This window comes from Neoarius graeffei, chromosome 8, assembly GCF_027579695.1.
Source record: "Neoarius graeffei isolate fNeoGra1 chromosome 8, fNeoGra1.pri, whole genome shotgun sequence".
NCBI classification, from domain to species: Eukaryota; Metazoa; Chordata; class Actinopteri; order Siluriformes; family Ariidae; genus Neoarius; species Neoarius graeffei.
The window spans coordinates 81,687,287-81,707,471 of NC_083576.1; the positions used below are offsets into that span (position 1 = coordinate 81,687,287).

Consider the following 20,185-nt stretch of genomic DNA (forward strand, 5'->3'; position numbering starts at 1 on the left):
ATTCAAGATATTTTCCCATATAATTTTTTTGCAGCGTTAACTCCTTTACATCCTACACTATATGGCCAAACATATGTGAACACCTGACCATCACACCCATATATGGTTCTTCCCCAAAATGTTTCTACAAAGCTGGAAGCACACAAGAACATCTTTATATGCTGTAGCATTACAATTTCCCTTCAGTGGAACTAAGAAGCCTGAACCTGTTCCAGCACGACAATGCCTCTGTGCACAAAGCACTCCATGAAGACATGATGTGTTAAGGTTGGAGTGGAAGAACTCAAGTGTCCTGCACAGAGCCCTGACTGAACTCAACCTCAGTGAACACCTTTGGAATGAACTGGAATGCCGACTGCACCCCAGACATTACTCCTCACTCAACATCAGTGCCTGATTTCACTGATGCTCTTGTAGCCGAATGATCACAAATCCCCACAGCTACGCCCCAAAATTCAGTGGAAAGACTTCCCAGAAGAGTCGAGGTTATTATAACAGGAAAGAAAGGACTACACCTGGAATCAGATTTTCAATAAGGACAAATGGGTATGGCGATCAGGTGTCCACAAAATTTTGACCATATATTTGACATGATTAGAATATACAAATACGTTAAATGTAATCGCATTTCTGGTACACTTTTCTGATCACATTTATCTCTCATCTTTTCTATTGCCTTTTACAGCTCTCTTTCATGCAGAAGAAATAAATTTATACAAATAAACAAAGCTACTTTATCTTATTTATTTACTTTTTACAATGAAAGATATAGCAGATATAGCAGCGAATCCATATTTTGGGTACTCACAGACTTTTTCACCAATTTGTTCCTTGTTTTGTCCTCTTTCCACTGTGTCGCTTTTATCCATCTTGTCATGATTTAATATTCTCCATCTCGTCACATAATTGATCAGAAAAAAAGCCACGCAGACACAGATGACAAATCTAGCTAAAGTCAACTTTAGGAGCCTCATCCTTAAAGCTGTGTGAGAACTTTCTGGAAACAGCACATTGCCTAATACTAATGGGTGTTGCTTGTCTGATCAAATACAGCTTCTGACTACAGGTGTTTCTTAAAGCCATTTGACTGTAACTGGATCAATTTGATGTAAATTCTGTTTGTTAATCAGACAGGATTTTGCTCATGGAGGATGCCAGGAAATAAGTGTTTCTTGTGTGGTGGAAAGTATGTACCTGTAAGTGATAATATGTAAGTGATAAATATATATATACAACCCCGATTCCAAAAAAGTTGGGACAAAGTACAAATTGTAAATAAAAACGGAATGCAATGATGTGGAAGTTTCAAAATTCCATATTTTATTCAGAATAGAACATAGATGACATATCAAATGTTTAAACTGAGAAAATGTATCATTTAAATAGAAAAATTAGGTGATTTTAAATTTCATGACAACAACACATCTCAAAAAAGTTGGGACAAGGCCATGTTTACCACTGTGAGACATCCCCTTTTCTCTTTACAACAGTCTGTAAACGTCTGGGGGCTGAGGAGACAAGTTGCTCAAGTTTAGGGATAGGAATGTTAACCCATTCTTGTCTAATGTAGGATTCTAGTTGCTCAACTGTCTTAGGTCTTTTTTGTCGTATCTTCCGTTTTATGATGCGCCAAATGCTTTCTATGGGTGAAAGATCTGGACTGCAGGCTGGCCAGTTCAGTGCCCGGACCCTTCTTCTACACAGCCATGATGCTGTAATTGATGCAGTATGTGGTTTGGCATTGTCATGTTGGAAAATGCAAGGTCTTACCTGAAAGAGACGTTGTCTGGATGGGAGCATATGTTGCTCTAGAACCTGGATATACCTTTCAGCACTGATGGTGTCTTTCCAGATGTGTAAGCTGCCCATGCCACACGCACTAATGCAACCCCATACCATCAGAGATGCAGGCTTCTGAACTGAGCACTGATAACTCGGGTCATCCTTCTCCTCTTTAGTCCGAATGACACGGCGTCCCTGATTTCCCTAAAGAACTTCAAATTTTGATTCGTCTGACCACAGAACAGTTTTCCACTTTGCCATAGTCCATTTTAAAACCCTTTGGTGACTGACCCCTTGAAAATGGTTCCTCCAGGAACGATGACTTTTCAGTTGTCAAGACAACGGAAAAACTAAAATACAAAAACAGAAAGATACGTCACAATGCTCTTGTGCACAAAACAAAATGCTCTTGTATTTTAGTTTTTCCGTTGTCTTGACAACTGAAACGTCATCGTTCCTGGAGGAACCATTTTCAAGGGGTCAGTCACCAAAGGGTTAAATGAGCCTTGGCCCAGAGAAGACGTCTGCACTTCTGGATCATGTTTAGATACGGCTTCTTCTTTGAGCTCGCAACAGCAGATGGCACAGTAAATTGTGTTCACAGATAATGTTCTCTGGAAATATTCCTGAGCCCATTTTGTGATTTCCAGTACAGAAGCATGCCTGTATGGTATGTGATGCAGTGCCGTCTAAGGGCCCGAAAATCACGGGCGCCGCAGTATGGTTTTCCGGCCTTGACCCTTATGCACAGAGATTCTTCCAGATTCTCTAAATCTTTTGATGATATTATGCACTGTAGATGATGATATGTTCAAACTCTTTGCAATTTTACACTGTCGAACTCCTTTCTGATATTGCTCCACTATTTGTCAGCGCAGAATTAGGGGGATTGGTGATCCTCTTCCCATCTTTACTTCTGAGAGCCGCTGCCACTCCACGATGCTCTTTTTATACCCAGTCATGTTAATAACCTATTGCCAATTGACCTAATGAGTTGTAATTTGGTCCTCCAGCTGTTCCTTTTTTGTACCTTTAACTTTTCCAGCCTCTTATTGCCCCGTCCCAACTTTTTTGAGATGTGTTGCTGTCATGAAATTTCAAATGAGCCAATATTTGGCATGAAATTTCAAAATGTCTCACTTTTGACATTTGATATGTTGTCTATGTTCTATTGTGAATACAATATCAGTTTTTGAGATTTGTAAATTATTGCATTACGTTTTTATTTACAATTTGTACTTTGTCCCAACTTTTTTGGAATTGGGGTTGTATTTATCATTCAATGAATGGATAATGAGAATGATATGCAGAGCAACTCAGTGGCCTCATTGTAAATAAGCAAGTAAAAAGTGGAAATGATATGATATCGGATCATTTTAGAGAAACAGCTCAACTAGCAAAGTGATTATACATATGAATCGGTTATTTTAACTGTGACTCAGCTATCTGATTGGGAGTGTGAAACAAGTTCAATGTACATTCTAAAGACTGGGTAATATGATAAAAAGTATAATAAAAGATACGGATAAACCTCTGAGATCTTAAAATGGCTCCTGTCAGGCAAATAATATACAGAATATAGTGATAAACATTTCTGGCATTATCTCAGCTCCAGGTAGGTTTAACACAAATTTACACTAAAAAGGTATTTTTTTAAATATATATTAAAGCGAGACAGCCTTTTGATTTCATAAAATCGGTGAAATTTAGTTTCCTCTGAAATTTGGTCATTGTGATATATATGTTTATTTCTGTAATATCTCACAAAATATCAGGCCGTTCTGTGGCTGGGGATTAAAGCAAATAATGTGCATGAAATTGCTCGCTTCACGCAGTCAAGCAGACAGAGGAAGTCCGTGTGTGTGTGTGTGTGTGTGTGTGTGTGTGTGTGTGTGTGTGTACGGTATGCGCAGGTTTAGTCAAGTCAAGTTTGTTTGTATAGCGCTTTTAACAATAGACATTGTCCCAAAGCAGCTTTACAGAATCTGAATGACCCAAGACATGAGCCAATTTTATCCCTCATCTATCCCCAATGAGCAAGCCTGTGGCGACGGTGGCAAGGAAAAACTCGACACGAGGAAGAAACCTTGAGAGGAACCAGACCCAAAAGGGAACCCATCCTCACCTGGACAACAACAGACAACATGACTATAACATTAACAGTTTTAACATGAAGTCAGTTTTGTTGATGTTATAACTCTTCATTGATGGAAACTTGAGTGCAAAACTGTTCATGACAACTGCACTCCTAAAGTTAGCAAGTCAACTGTAGTCCTCAGCCATAAAAGCGTTACTGTAAGTGTCCAGAGCGTCCTCCAGGTGTGACTTTCAACTGTCCATATGGGGCCGTCCTCCACAGGAGCGATGTGATGAGACTCCAAGCAGACACAGGGCATCAGGATGGATCAGGCAGGTCTGAGGAGCAGAAGAGGTCAGCACCTCGTTCCCAGGATTGACATGTAACTCAGAGGGACAGATTTTTGGGGGGGCGGGGGGGAGAAAACACAGGTTTTAGGTATGCCCAATGTCACCTGAATAAGTAGGTACAGCATACATTTTGTGCTGAGTACAAGCAGGGTGTGGTATATTGAGCTTATGGGCTTACCATAGTTTGTGTGTTCATGTGATATGCGCATGCTTAGACAGATGAGCCAGAGAGCGCGAGCCATTACCAGCATGTTATGTTGTATCAGTTATGCAAGTTATCAGTAAAGGTGTTAAACGCGTGCAACCATCTCATCATTAATACACCACAAAATTGGTGACAAGGTAAAAAAACAGTAGCCTAATGGTAGTGAGCAGTGAAGATGGCAAGCTTCCCTAAACCGGATGAGTTCAATCCTGGAAATGAACAGTGGTCGGCCTATGTCGAGCGAATGGAACTTTTTTCGAAGCGCACGATGTTGCGGATGAAAAACAGGTAGCTAATCTGCTAAGCTCTGTTGGTGCTTCTACATACGGACTGCTACGAAATTTAGTTCAGCCTCTGAAACCTAAAGACAAGACTTTTGATGAGATCATGGAAATTCTGTCGGATTACTATGAACCTAAGTCACTGGTCATAGCTGAGCGATTCAGGTTCCCCCAATGTGTTCAGAAAGATGGTGCACCGGTAGCTCAATTTGCTGCTGAACTGAAACAGCTAGCTGCAAGATGTGATTTTGGGGATAGACTGGACAAGGCTCTACGAGACGGCTTTGTCAGTGGAATTCATGATGAAGCATGCCAACGCAAGTTGCTTTCCACGGATGGGCTTACGTTTGCCAGAGCCCAGGAGATCGCTCTCAACATGGAAGCAGCCCACCGAGACACACGACAGCTGAGGCAAAGCGAGCCACCGTCTACATCATCTGTTCACAAGGTAACTGAAAAACAAAAGCCTTCTCAGTCAGCGTGCTATAGATGCAAAGGGAAGAATCATAGCGCAAGTGACTGCTACTTTAAAAGCGCTAAATGCCATAAATGTGGCAAAGTTGGCCATATCCAGAAAGCATGCAGAGGGGGGCAGCCTGCCGCGAGGGAGAAGAAAGGGAAGCAAAATAAAAATCAGCAAAGAGTGGCAAGTTATGTGCAAGCAGAAGAAGAGGAAGTGTTCTGTGTAAATGAAACAGAAAAACAGGTATTCAAAGCGAACTTTGCCGTAAACCAGAGAAATGTTCGAATGGAAATTGACACTGGAGCCGCAGTTAGCATAATATCTGAGGCAATGTACAAAGAGTCGTTCGCGGATGTGCCGCTAGGGGGCAGCAACGTCACACTGAAGACCTACACTGGCCAGGCCATTCCAGTCAGAGGGCAGTTCGTGGCAAAAGTTGCTTATGGAGATCAGACTGCTGACTTACCATTAATCGTAGTGAAAGGCAATGGACCTGCACTCTGTGGTAGGAACTGGCTTGAAAGCATTAAGCTGGACTGGAAAACAATTAAAATGGTCAGTGAAAATGCAAAACAGCCCCCAGCGACCAAGTCAATGCCAGAGGTGCTAGAAAAATACAGTCGAGTCTTCAAAGAGGAATTGGGAACATTAAAAGGAATTAAAGCAACAATTTCTGTCAAACCTGACGCCACGCCCAAGTTCCACAAAAGCCAGCCCTTGCCGTTTGCAATGAAAGCAAGAGTCGAAGAGGAACTACAGCGACTGGAAAAAGAAAACATCATCAGTCCAGTGAAGCACAGTCAGTGGGCCGCTCCTGTCATTCCTGTGGTCAAGCGAGATGGCAGCATTTGTTTGTGCAGTGACTACAAGGTGACAGTGAACCAGGCAACCAACACAGACATATACCCACTACCGCGCATTGAAGAAGTGCTGGCAACTCTGAGTGGTGGAAAGTTGTTTTCAAAAATAGACTTAGCCTCAGCTTACCAACAAGTGCTCCTTGATGAAGAATCAAATAAATGCACAACAATCAACACTCACAAGGGCTTGTTTGTGTATAATCGTCTTTGCTTTGGCATTAACTCTGCCATCAGCATTTTCCAGAGAGTGATGGAGAGTCTGATGAAGGACCTGAATGTGGTCATTTACCTCGATGACCTGCTCATAATGGGAAGAGATGAGGCAGAACATCTGAAGAACCTCGACAGAGTCCTGCAACGCTTGCAAGAGAACGGACTCAGAGTGAAAAGGTCAAAGTGCGAGTTCGGAAAGACCCAAATTGAATACCTGGGCCATGTCCTGGATGAAAAGGGGGTGTACCCATCTGTAGATAAGGTGAGAGCAATACACGATGTGCCCACACCCACAAACGTCAAAGACCTACGGGCTTTCCCAGGCCTAGTGAACCACTATGGCCGTTTTGTGCCACAGCAAAGCACTGTGTTAGCGCCACTTTACAGACTGCTGAAAGAACAAGTCACATGGAAATGGAAGAAAGACGAGCAAGACGCGTTCAACAAATGTAAAGAGCTCCTGACAAGTGACAAAATGTTAGTACACTATGATCAGAGTCTGCCATTGACCCTTGCCTGTGACGCTTCAGCTTATGGTATTGGAGCTGTAATCCAAGACACAACACCAGATGGAGAAGAGCATCCAATAGCTTACGCTTCACGTACACTCTCTCCAGCAGAGAAGAAGTATTTGCAAATTGAGAAAGAGGCCTTAAGCCTTGTGTATGGTGTTAAGAAGTTTCACCAATACCTCTGGGGACGTAAATTCAACCTGGTCACAGACCATAGGCCATTATTGACTTTGTTCGGAGAACGCAAAGGGCTCCCCACAATGACAGCAGCCCGGATCCAGAGGTGGGCCATCGTACTGTTGGCATACAACTACCACATTGTTTAGCGTCAGTCAGAGAAGCATGGCAATGCTGATGGGTTGTCTCGTGTGCCGCTGTCAGAGACCAAGGATGTGGGAACAGAGACAATCTCCGCCTATGTCGACGCACTGATATGTGAACACCTAGAGGGCGTGCCACTGACTGCAAAGCAGATTGCCAAGGTAACGAGAACTGACACAGAGCTGTCAAGGCTGCACAGATTCATCATGGAAGGGTGGCCAAAGGAAATTCCTGAAGAACTGAAAGCATACCACAAAAAGCATGATGAACTCTCTGTGGAGCAGGGGTGTGTGCTGTGGGGCATGAGAGTGATTGCACCAACTAAGCTCCGAGCTGCCGTGCTTAAAGAAATCCACAGTGGGCACCCTGGCATTGTGAAAATGAAGGCAATCGCATGGCAATATGTCTGGTGGCCACATATTGATATGGACATTGAGAAAGTGTGCAAAGGATGTGAAACGTGGCAGCTAGAGCAAAGCATGCCGCGCCATGTGCTGCTACATCCCTGGGAATTTCCAGGAGGTGTTTGGAAGAGGCTTCACATTGACTTTGCAGGGCCTTTCATGGGCCACATGTTCATGATTGTAGTTGACGCATTCTCAAAATGGCTGGAGGTTTACAAAATGACACAAATAACCTCCACTGCAACCATCACCAGACTAAAGAGACTGTTCACATCATATGGAGTCCCTGAACAGATTGTCACAGACAATGCAACAACCTTTATGTCTGATGAGTTCCAGCAGTTCGTGAGGAGAAATGGAATCCTCCACACGACCGGTGCCCCAAGGCACCCAGCCACAAACAGCCTAGCCGAGTGATACGTCTCAACGTTCAAGGCTGGCATGAAAAAGCTGGCGAGAGAAGATTTGAGCATTGAAGACAAAGTCTCTCACTTCCTGCTATGGTATCACACCACTCCCAACAGCACAACAGGCAAAACGCCTGCAGATGTGTTTTTGAAAAGACATGTCAGAACCAGACTGGACTTTTTGAAACCAAACATCCAAGAAATGGTGAGGAGAAAGCAGTATCTACAGAAGGAAGGACATGACAGAAATGCGTTGGACAGACAGTTCGATGTCGAGGAGCAAGTCTACCTGCGAAACACTGCTGGCGAAATCCCAAGGTGGATCCTAGGAGTCATCACCCAGCAGTCAGGGCCTGTGTCATTCAAGGTCCGCGGTGAAGTGACGGATCAAGAATACCGACGCCATGGAGACCAGCTGAGACCTCGCCATTCTACGGGGCTTCCAGATCAGCAACCTGAGGAAGTAGCTGAGGAGACCGGGCCGATGGAGAGCAGTTTTGGAGCATCCCCAGCACCTGAACTGTCAGAGCCAGCTGAGCCGCCTGATCCTGTAGCGGTGCCCCTGAAGCGCTCCCAGCGTACCCCAAAAGTGCCTCAACATTACCGGGACTGAGTGAGGTGATACGAGACTGAGTGCTGATATTTAGTAAAAGTTATAGTTAAAGCATTCAGTTTATTCAGTTAAGCATTCAGTTAACTTTATTATGCAGTATGGGTAATGTGGACATTTCTAATCTTAATGCGCATAGTAATGATATATTTTATGTTACGGTGTTTGGTTAGAATAATACGTTAGGCTAACCTTAAAGTAAATGGGGAGATACATTTTATATGATTGGGATGTCTTTTCTAAGTTACCTTTAAAGTAAGGGGGGAGGTGATGTGGTATATTGAGCTTATGGGCTTACCATAGTTTGTGTGTTCATGTGATATGCGCATGCTTAGACAGATGAGCCAGAGAGCATGAGCCATTACCAGCATGTTATGTTGTATCAGTTATGCAAGTTATCAGTAAAGGTGTTAAACGCGTGCAACCGTCTCGTCATTAATACACCACACAGGGACTCCGGCAAAACTAACTATGACAGCATAACTAAAAGGGGAGAGCCAGAAGGTAACACAGGCATGAGGGAGCCCCGGGGCATAAAGCAGCAGCCACTACACCGTCAATAAATTAGAGTGAGCAAGCGAGTGGGGGATGGACAGCATCCATACATCCCAGTTTACCAAAACACTATGTCTGAGGACTCTCCAGATCTACTCCTTTACCTCATAAACACCATTAACAAAGGTTTACCTTTGACCGTGCACTGACAGTTCCATCATTCTGTCTCTAAACGAACAGCTGATCACACCGAGGTACTCGCCGAATGCCAATATTTATTAGTTTGGTCCTGCGTTTCCTTTCCTTCATATATAACATAACGTCTTTTCATCTCGCTTTCCGTTACTGTAGTCGGTCTTTCACGTTTCATTTGCACACTCACGGCCTCCATTTTTCTCTCCTGTTTCAAATTTGTATCCCACAATGCCTTACGCGAACGGGGAAAGCCCTCCCCGTGATGCATGACATAGTATCTTGAATTGGGTCATGGTGAAGCAGGAAAAAATAGTGCAGAATTTAGGGCCACATGGCTCTAAATTAATTAATTGTTCTATTAAAAAAAAAACTAATAAAATTGGAAATCTGTGATTCGAATTCAATAGTTTTCGGTCCACTGAACAAAAATAATTGGGTTTCAGGGAAAATTCTTTTCATGACCTAAACTTGAAAAATCTGAAAGGCAGTCTACCTTTAAAATGAGCAGTATTTAATCGACAGCAGAAGAGTCAAAGTAGGCTCCTGCAAAGTAGACCTGCTGACAAGAAGGTTCTGATCCTTGGTGACTTCAATGCCAGAGTAGGCAGAGACTCAGATGCCTGGAAAAGAGTTCTTGGGAGACATGGCGTTGGAAACTGCAATGACAATGGGCGTCTGTTGCTAGAATTCTGCACCGAGCAGCAACTCGTCATCACAAACACCATCTTTCACCAAAGGAACAGTCTTAAAACAACTTGGATGCATCCTCGGTCAAAACAATGGCACCTTTTCGATTACGTTCTAGTGCGCCAATGAGACCAGAAAGATGTCTTACACACCAGAGTGATGCCCAGCACTGAGTGTCATACAGACCATCATCTCATCTGATGCAAACTCAAACTCCACTTCAAACCCAAGTCAAAGAAAAGAAGTCCCAGGATGAAAAAACTCAATGTCAGCAACCTTCACATAGCCGAAGTGAAAGCTGAATTCGAGGCAAACTTACAGCAGAAACTTGAGGAACAAACCTACTCCCGTGAACCCTCCCCTGAGACCATGTGGGACCAACTGAAAACAGCCATCTTGAAGTCATCCGAAGAGGTTCTCGGCTACACCACAAAGAAAAACAAGGACTGGTTTGATGACAATGACAAGGAGATCCAGGCATTGTTAGCAAAGAAAAGATCTGCTCACCAGGCCCACCTACAGCAGCCATCCTGCCCAGTAAAGAAAGCCTCCTTCCGGCATGCTTGCTGCCTCCTTCAGAGAAGGCTTAGAGAGATCAAGAATGAATGGTGGAACCACCTCGCACAACGTATCCAGCTCCTTGTGGACAGTGGCAACTTTGGGGGGAGTTCTACTAAGCTCTGAAAGCAGTGTATGGCCCTACTTATCAGGTCCAAAGCCCCTTGCATAGCTCTGATAACCAGGAGCTTCTCACTGACAAGACATCAATCCTCAAATGCTGGACGGAGCATTTCCAGTCCCTCGTCAGTGCAACTCGCACAGTCCAGGATTCAGTAATCCTGCGCATTCCCCAGCTTCCAATCCGAACAGAACTCGATGAACCACCTACCCTCGAGAAAGTAATTAAAGCTGCAGGCCAACTCAAAAGCGGTAAGGCAGCAGGAGTAGATGGCATTTCTCCAGAGATCTGGAAGCACAGAGGTCTTATGCTGCACAGCAAGCTCCTCGATCTCCTACTCTGTTGCTGGGAGCAGGGAAAGTTACCACACGATCTGTGAGATGCTGTCCTAATCACAATTTATAAGAAGGGAGAAAAGTCTGATTGTTCCAACTACCGGGGGATTACCCTTCTGGCCACTGCCGGGTGTTCTGAAATTTCATCCTACCCATGAAAACGTCCTACCCGAGTTAACTGCGCATGCGTACAACGGCGAATTCACAGGGCCATAATTTTCTGCTACTGTATTACACAAGGTTAGTTTATTGTATTTTTAATACCTTCTATGACCAGTATTCAATGCATATGTTTGACAGTCAAATAGTTCAACTTGCCACGTGCATGATGTGTGTTTGAATGCAGTTTGAATAGCTAATACTGCGAAGCATTGTCATTTTCATGTAGTCATAAAACTTGCTCATGCGCCTACGAAATTAGCCCAGACTTTGCAGTTTGCGAGACGAAATACATCTTTACAATACATTATCTCACTGTGTAGCCTAAGCTAGTTTATAAGACAATGTACGTTTTTATGATACATGATATGATTGTTTCTGAGAGCGTGCAGTTCGATGTGTAATAGCTCTGTTTATCAGCTGTTTCGAAACTTACTCAGTAGCCTACCTTTACATTAGCGCAGGGTTTGCATGTCTCTGGTATTACATAGGCTCGTTTGCAAGTCTCTATGATACACTCTCAAAAGAGATGTGTTAAAAACAACACATATTTAACACATCAGCGTGTTTATATAAGGACAACACAGTTTGTGTTAATAAATGTGTTGAACTCTATAACACAGTAACTGTGTTGAACTATTTAACACACTAGTGTGTTAAAACAGTTTGTGTTTTATTTATTTAATAAAACACAAACTGTGTTGTTTTAACACACTAGTGTGTTAAATAGTTCAACACAGTTACTGTGTTATAGAGTTCAACACATTTATTAACACAAACTGTGTTGTCCTTATATAAACACGCTGATGTGTTAAATGTGTGTTGTTTTTAACACATCTCTTTTGAGAGTGTATTGACCTACAGTCATTTTAACATTACTGTACAGACATGGAAAGTAAATGGGATCAGGTGCATGCCCTCCTGACAGAAGGCACATACCCCTCGGGGTATGGAAAAAGTCAGAGGCAAAATCTGAGGAGATATGCCTCCAAATTCAGAGTAAGGGGTTAGTATCACAAGTCTATGATGCATGTTATTTAGAATACTGTATGTGGCGATAACGCATTATTAAAGTAATGTATCATTAACAGAAAAAGATCTCTGGTTTGGTAATAAGAAGGTGGTGAAAAAGAGGGAGGAAGCCAGGAGACTTTTCATGGAGTTCCATTCCTCCCCCATGGGAGGTCATACTGGCATCCTTAAAACATGGGCAGCAATCTCTTCCAGGTTCTACTGGACCGGGATGTCTGTAGACATAAAAAATTGGGTATGTTTTTTTTTTAATTTTTTTTGTTTGTTTGTTTGTTTAATATAAACTGACTGTCACACACAAATAATGTTAATAATGTAGTTTATATATTTTCAAGATCTTAGAATGTGACAGATGCCAAAAGGTTGGAAAACCATTGACTGCAGTGGGGGAGTTGCAGCCGATAAAGGTAAATACATATTAATACTCGTGCAAAACTATACAGTAGGTAACAATAGTGTGAAATCACATTCTCCCTATGTCCTTATGGGAGGTGAACAGTTTAGTGTTATGGTTATCTTTATATTACTTTTTTTTAGGTCTCTGGCGTGTGGGATTTGATTGGGATCGACCTTACTGGACCACTTCCCAAAACTGTCAATGGCTTTCAATACATTTTGACAGCTACTGATTTTTTTTCCAAGTGGGTGGAAGCTTTTCCACTCAAGTCCAAATCAGCTGCAGAAGTTGCAAGATGTATTTGCAGTATTATATACAGGCATGGCTGCCCAAAGCGCATTCTCTCTGACCAGGGAAGAGAGTTTGTGAATGACGTATGTACATTTAAATAACAAGCATTCAAAACATCTGCACAGTTGTCTATCAACAGTTGACAATTGCCTTGTTAAATGTGAATCAACCAATAATGTCAGGTAATTAGTTTAGTCTTCACTTTTATTTTTTCTTTTTATTTTTTAAAGCTTAACAACAGACTTTGTGAGTTGCTCTGCATAGAGAGAAGCGTGGCCGCAGCCTACCATCCACAAACAAATGGTCTGGATGAAAAGACAAATGACAACATCAAACGGTACTTTTATAGTATGTGCAAGTCATCATATTTATTATTGCAATAATATTGTATTATTGCTGTTTTTCATGATAATTATTTTATTTTAGAGCCCTCAAGAAACTGGTTAATGACCAACAAAATGACTGGGAGATTTATCTTGAGGCAACTTTGTTTTCTCTGCGGTCCAAAATTCACACTACCACAAAGTACTCTCCATTTTTTTTATGTATGGACGAGAAGCAGTATTTCCGTCAGAGGTACCTGCTGAAATGCCGGTAAGTATTATGATATGGCCACTCAGTGCTTTGACTTTATGTTTACAAAAACTGTTTTTTTTCTGTTTAAAACTGTTATTTTGTCACTGCCATTACGGGGTTGCTTCTATGTTTTCTTTTCTGTGGGTTTGCTTTTGGTAGTCAAAGTGGAAACTGCAAACAAGAACACATTCAGGGGTAATGCTTGGTCTCTTAAGTGTGGCAACAGGGTTCTTAAATGGTGGTATGAACAGGTGCTGAACTATAAACTATAAAACACAGCTGTTAAGTTTAATTTTCTTTTGTGCCAGTAATTAATTACATTGTATGAAATTGTTTTAATTATAGCTTTTAGATATTGTCCCAGCAGAAGAAAAGTACAGTGAAGTAGTGGAGCAAAAAGCAAAAGAAATGACAGCAGTTAAAGAACAGGCTGAGGAAAACATTAGAAAGTCCCAAGAGAAACAGAAGGAGGCATATTCAAGAAAAGTAATGAAGAAGTTCAAAAACCTTAAGTACAGCATTGGTGATGAGGTACTTCTGTGTAACATGAGGAAGCATGGAAGGAAGGGAGGCAGGATTGAAGCGGATTTCTCTGGACCTTATATGATACAAGCAATTAGCGGTAGGCTTGTCACGCTAAGTACATCTCAAGGAGCTACTCTGAAAAACAAATACAACATCAACCACATAAAACCCTATAGAAGAAGCGCATCTACAGATGTACGAGACCAGACTGGCCCTGTGCCTAGTAAGGTTGACATCACGAAGACATCTGATGTGTTCCCTGAAATCTGCCCTCTGCCTTCAACAAATCAACAGTCTGAATGGCCTTCTGTTATTCAGTTTTGTGGCAAAATGCCAGCAGAACACACTGATACAGATAAACAGGTAGACAATACAGTAGCTGAAGTGCAGGAAATGGACCATATTCCGCCAAAGATTAACCTCAGCATCCAGCAAGAAGGTTTGATTGGTGCCTTAACTTTTTGGGTTTTTGGTTCTGACCCGTTGGTCAAACCTTCTCCACCGGTTTGTTCTCTACCTGGTGGAGATGTTGGAGCTTTTCTTCTTCAGGTTAGCCTGTTGGCTATTTTCATATTTCTAACAAGATGTTTCATCTGTCCTGTTTCATCTAACAAGTCATTTTTCGGCTTTTACTAACAATGACATTTTACTAACAATTCATTATTATACTTTTATTAACACTACCCCACCCTCACCCACTAACTTGATGTTATACCAGAGGTGGGAAAACTACAGCCTGGGGGCCACATGCAGCCTGCTGGGCCATTTCATCCAAGCCCTCCTATCAATTAGCCTACCTGCAACATTTGGCCCTTCAGACGATATTTAAAACCCAATGTGGCCCTTGGGTCAAAACAGTTTTCCACCTCTGTGTTATGTTTGAGTAATGTATACGCCTCCTTGTCTGTGCTAGTTCATTATGTTTTTATTAACAGTTTCTTTGGCCTATTTATTCACGTTTTCATAAAGTTAATAAATATATTTTGCCACACTTTTTCTTTGTATTTGTTTTAGTGAAGGAACTCTGGGCGGCTAAAGACCGCGGCAAAGTTGAAGTAGTTGTTGGATCATATTCACTGTACCAATCCTCTTTCCGTACGCTGCAAGGATCAGGATGGCTTTCAGATGAAGTAATAGATGACTACTGTAATTGAATACAAAACTGTTTTACTTTTTTTTGTTATTTCATTGTTGTTTTCTCTTTTATGCTAGGTTATTGATGCGTACATTCACCACTTGCTACAACAACACAAGGTATGTGTTACTTTTGAATGGAAATTACTTGACATGGTCTGTGAATGTACTTTTGCACTAACAAATATGTTGATAATTTTATCAGGAAGCCATATTTCATCTCAGTGCCGTTGTGGCAAGCGCCCTCTTCTTTAATGGACAGTTTAGATGTCTCCATAAGGTAATGTACCTATTAAGAAAGTAAGTAATTTCTTTTGACGTAGGGTTCTACTCATCCTTATTAATCATATTATTTCTATATTATTTGTTACAGATGAAATTCCCAGCTGAGGATGTTTGGCTGTGTCCTGTGAATGTTACAGCACATTGGATTCTTGTGGTCTGTTTCCTAAATGTTTGTTTTTGATAACACAGTACTTTGAAAGATTTTCTGTCTTTTGTTATGTGGACAGATTTGAACAAATTCTCGGTTTGAACAAATTAAGCAGGCTGTGCAAGACTCTGTAGAATAATCATTTAGCTTTGTAAAGAAAGTCCTTATACAGCTTGTTTGTTGATATGAAATATGAAATTACTTTACTTTAGGTTGTGAACATGGCAGAGAAGTCACTTGCTGTAATTGACCCAATGGGAAATGAGGATGCCTACAACAGGAAGATTCTGAGGAACTGGCGGTAATATATAGAATAATTTGCTTAATTTGAATATTTTTTTCTTTTTTCGAGATAATTTTTTCTAAAAATGAAGTTTTAAAACAATAATTTTAATGCTCTAATAGAAACTTTCTGAGGAATAGGACAAGCGAGGAGTCCAAATATGCGTGGACGGTGAAAACCATGAACCACAACAACCAGATGGATGGCAGCAGTTGTGGGGTTCTAGTGTTGAAGGTACTATTTTCCTACGTTTATGTTTATGTCCTTTGAAGATTTAGCTAATAGTATTTCATTGCATAGATTATGTATCTAGAAGCCTATGTGGTATTATGTAGATAATGTACCAAAATCAATCCCATAATTACATTCATAATTAATTTACAGTACACCGAAGAATTGCTTCAGAGTGGACACATTTATGATGTGCAAACAACTGCAGAAGCCGTCAGTGGGCACAGGATGAGCATAGCCTGTTCACTGCTAAAACACACACACGCACACACACAGACACACACAAGGGAGGGTGTTCTGAAACATGACATGGTCCACATGCAGCCTGCTGGGCCATTTCATCCAAGCCCTCCTATCAATTAGCCTACCTGCAACATTTGGCCCTTCAGACGATATTTAAAACCCAATGTGGCCCTTGGGTCAAAACAGTTTTCCACCTCTGTGTTATGTTTGAGTAATGTATACGCCTCCTTGTCTGTGCTAGTTCATTATGTTTTTATTAAAGGCGTCGTGCGGTAATTTCAGCAATCAGGCTATATCGTGTCAAAATGTCGGGTTTGGCGGGTTATTCAAGCCCCTCTGTTTCCCGCGATCTCAGTGTCACGATGCGCCCGCTACAAGCATTTAAAGTTGACGCGCACAGCCAAATTTAGGCAGCCAGCCGTTAACTAGGTCAACTTGTGTGTGACGTCATACCAGTAACCTCCCTTGGGTGATGCTGGCCTGTCACCGTGTTTTCTCTATAGCGTGCGTTTACCAGAGTTGTTTACATTGCGGATTTTGTGGATTTATTCAGTTTGTGGATAGTTTTGAACACTCAAAACACTATGAAATGATGTATTAATATTCTGTGATACAAAATGCCTAATCGGTGTATTGTGTTTGGCTGTAACAACGAACACTGAACACTATTTGTGACTTTTGTTATCAATGGATCTGATTTCAAGGTCATGGCTAGGTATTGATAGAAAAAAAATTATTTCCGCGGAGGACGGCCCGGTGAAGGTCCGCGTAGGCCAGCCGGCGGTTGGCGGGGAGTTATAGCGCGGCCAGCTGCGCCTCTCCCCTCAGGAGGGGGAGGAGGCGCGCCGCGCGCTGCTCCATCGGCCACCCCGAGGCTTCGGCGACCTGCTCGAACAATGTGAGAAACGCCTCGGGGTCGTCCTGCGGGCCCATCTTGGTCACAGTGAGGGGAGACGGGCCCGCGGCCGGGGCGCTGGTGGACCCCGCCGACGCGAGGAGATGCCGGAGCGCCTCGCGATCTTCCTGCTGGGCCAGCACCAGGGCTTCGAAGCGCCGCTCTTGCTCCTTTCGGAGCATGACGAGCGCCTGGTGCTGGCTTTGCTGAGCCGTGGCGAGGGCGTGGACCAGGTCCACGAACGGGGAGGATTCCATGGGGCTGCGAGGTTGGTGCTCCACCTTGTCCCGGGTTTTGGCACCACTGTAGAGCTCTCTGAAGTGTGGGTGGAGCACAGAGGACGGCAGGACAACGCTTCAGATGCAAATAGGCTTTTTATTGCCAGACTTTTCAGTATAACCGCCAGTTTTAATCTGACAGCGAAACACACACTGTGTTCTTGTCCCGGGATGAGCTCTGCCTCCTTAAATAGGGCGCGGTGACTGGGAAAACACACAAAACACAGGTTAATTACCGTCAGGTGTAGTGATTTCTGCCACTCGCCTTCCCTGGCTCCGCCCTCCTGTCACAGACCGGCGCTTGACCACGCCCCCGCTGCCACACACATGTTTTAAGTGTTTCTATGTATCAATCATTAATTGTACAAAATGATTTTCATACATTTATGTATTTGTCATATCTTTCTTTGTCACATGAAGTGTTGTCTTGATAACATATGTGGCACATAATTTTAGCAAATGGATGACAGAAGATTAATTGAAAGATTTATGCCACAGAGCTGCCTTTAACTAATAATTATCACTTATTACTGACGATTGTACGTTTACTATACAATACAAAGCTCAATACTCCCAGCCTATAACATACTGAATATCAAGTTAAAATCAACCGCAATAAAAGGAAAATGATGAAAACTGGAATATCAAGGGGTCGACTGTATCAGAAGGCCCACTGCATTTCGCGAGATCGCAAGCTGTCAAGTTGCTAGAATTCAATCTTTCTAGCTATACTTTCACCCCCTACAGCTATCAGTATTACACATAATCATAGATTAATCACACAGCATTCTAATTCAAGTGAAATGGTCTTTAAAAATACACACAAGTAGTGATTTAGTCAGAGAAACCAACCAAAACAAGTCTTCAAGTCGCCGGTTTTCATTCTCGTCTTCGTTTCTGTCGTCGTCAGAACTGTCCTCATTTTCTTCTGAAGATGAGCGCTCAGGTTCAAATCTGTAAGGCTGGATACCACCAGGACATTCAGCTGTCAAAATCTCTACTTGTGGGCCATTTTCTTCTTCTGTATCGGTAAAATCAAAGCTAATTTCCTCAGCATCGTTCCTATTTTCTGGTGTGTCCGTCATTGCAACTGCACCGAGTGGTTACTGGTATGACGTCACGCAGCTGTTCCATTGACCGAGAGGGGGCGCTGCGAACGCGGAAAATTTCAAGTGATGGGCATGATCAAATAAGGACCGATTACAACCGTGGGAAGCTTTTGAAAAATCGACGGTCAATTTATTTCGAATCTCGAAAGCATTCTGGTGCAGAATAATGCAACTTTTATTGCCACTGCGTGACGCCTTTAACAGTTTCTTTGGCCTATTTATTCACGTTTTCATAAAGTTAATAAATATATTTTGCCACACTTTTTCTTTGTATTTGTTTTAGTGAAGGAACTCTGGGCGGCTAAAGACCGCGGCAAAGTTGAAGTAGTTGTTGGACCATATTCACTGTACTGTAATAATTTGTTACCACCCTGAACACAGAGGAAGCAGATATTTATGGGGATTTGATATCTATAATAATGTGCTACCACCTAAAAGATGGAGGGAAGCAGATATTTATAGGGGTTATATGTCTATAATAATTTGCTACCACCCTGAACACAGAGGAAGCAGATATTTATGGGGATTTGATATCTATAATAATGTGCTATCACCTAAAACATGGAGGGAAGCAGATATTTATAGGGGTTATATGTCTATAATAATTTGCTACCACCCTGAACACAGAGGGAAGAAGATATATGTGCTGGTAGGATATTTTCACAAGGTAGGACAAAATATCAGATACAGCTATAAATTTCTGCTACGGGTAGGAAGAAATTATAGGTAGGAAGAAATTTCAGAACACCGGTAAAATACTCACGAGAATCCTGCTTAACAGGTTTGTTCCTTCCATCGCTGAAGACCAACTCCCAGAAAGCCAGTGCGGTTTCAGAGCCAACAGAGGTACAACAGACATGGTGTTCATCCTCCGGCAGCTGCAGGAGAAGTGCCTTGAGCAAAACAAAGGACTCTATGCAACCTTTGTTGACTTGACAAAAGCCTTTGATCCTGTGAGCAGGAGGGGACTATGGCAGAGCTTGAATCTCCTTGGCTGTCCCCCAAAGTTTCTCGAGATGATGATCCAACTACATGAAGATCAAAGTGGCCAGATCAGACTTGGCGGTGACCTTTCTGACCCCTTCCCTATCTCCAATGGCGTGAAGCAGGGCTGTGTCCTGGCACCCATGCTTTTCAGCATTTTCTTTAGCATGCTGATCAAACAGGCCACTGAGGACCTTGACGATGAGGATGAAGTCTATGTAAGGCAAGGCAAGGCAAGGCAAGGCAAGTTTATTTATATAGCACATTTCATACACAATGGCAGTTCAATGTGCTTTACAGAAGTAAAAACAAAAACAGTAAACAATAGAGAAATAAAATTACATAAAATAATTTTATCTTTATTCTAAAATAATTAATTAAAAGAATTAAAAGAAAATAATAAGAATTAAACAATAGTAGAAATAAAATATTAAAATGCAAAAAGAAAAAGGAGAAAGAGAAAGAGAAAAAAAAACCTAGCAGAATAAAATAGAATAAAGTTAAAATAAATTTAAAACATGCAGAGAAAAAGATTATAAAAAATGTAAAATATTAATTATTTAACAGAAAGCATCTGAAAACAGCTTGGTCTTTAACCTAGATTTGAAGCTGCCAACAGCAGGAGCATTTTTAATGTCCTCTGGCAGTTGGTTCCATAGCTGTACTGCATAGTAGCTAAAAGCTGCTTCACCATACTTTGTTTTAACAACTGGTTTTAATAGTAAATTTTTCTGTTTTG

At 42.0% G+C, this 20,185-nt stretch overlaps 1 protein-coding gene and 1 long non-coding RNA gene across 3 annotated transcripts in view; one reads left to right on the plus strand and one right to left on the minus strand.

The window, feature by feature from the left end:
- Nucleotides 1-19,406, minus strand: part of LOC132890946 (probable polypeptide N-acetylgalactosaminyltransferase 8) — a 72,274-nt gene extending 52,868 nt beyond the window's left edge. Inside the window, exons 1-2 of one of the 2 annotated variants that reach the window (XM_060928343.1) lie at nt 19,226-19,406; nt 18,206-18,315 (exon numbers count right to left, since the gene is read on the minus strand). In XM_060928343.1, coding sequence (XP_060784326.1) covers nt 18,206-18,275 — 70 coding nt within the window. In that variant the 5' untranslated portion in view covers nt 18,276-18,315; nt 19,226-19,406. Of the gene's footprint in view, nt 1-18,205; nt 18,316-19,225 lie in introns of those variants that run through there. The other variant, XM_060928342.1, reaches the window with a different exon arrangement.
- Nucleotides 11,872-12,751, plus strand: LOC132890948 (uncharacterized). The gene is made up of 3 exons (XR_009655249.1): nt 11,872-12,302; nt 12,403-12,474; nt 12,605-12,751. It is a non-coding gene; the product is annotated as an uncharacterized LOC132890948 (long non-coding RNA).
- Nucleotides 19,407-20,185: the final 779 nt, after the last annotated feature.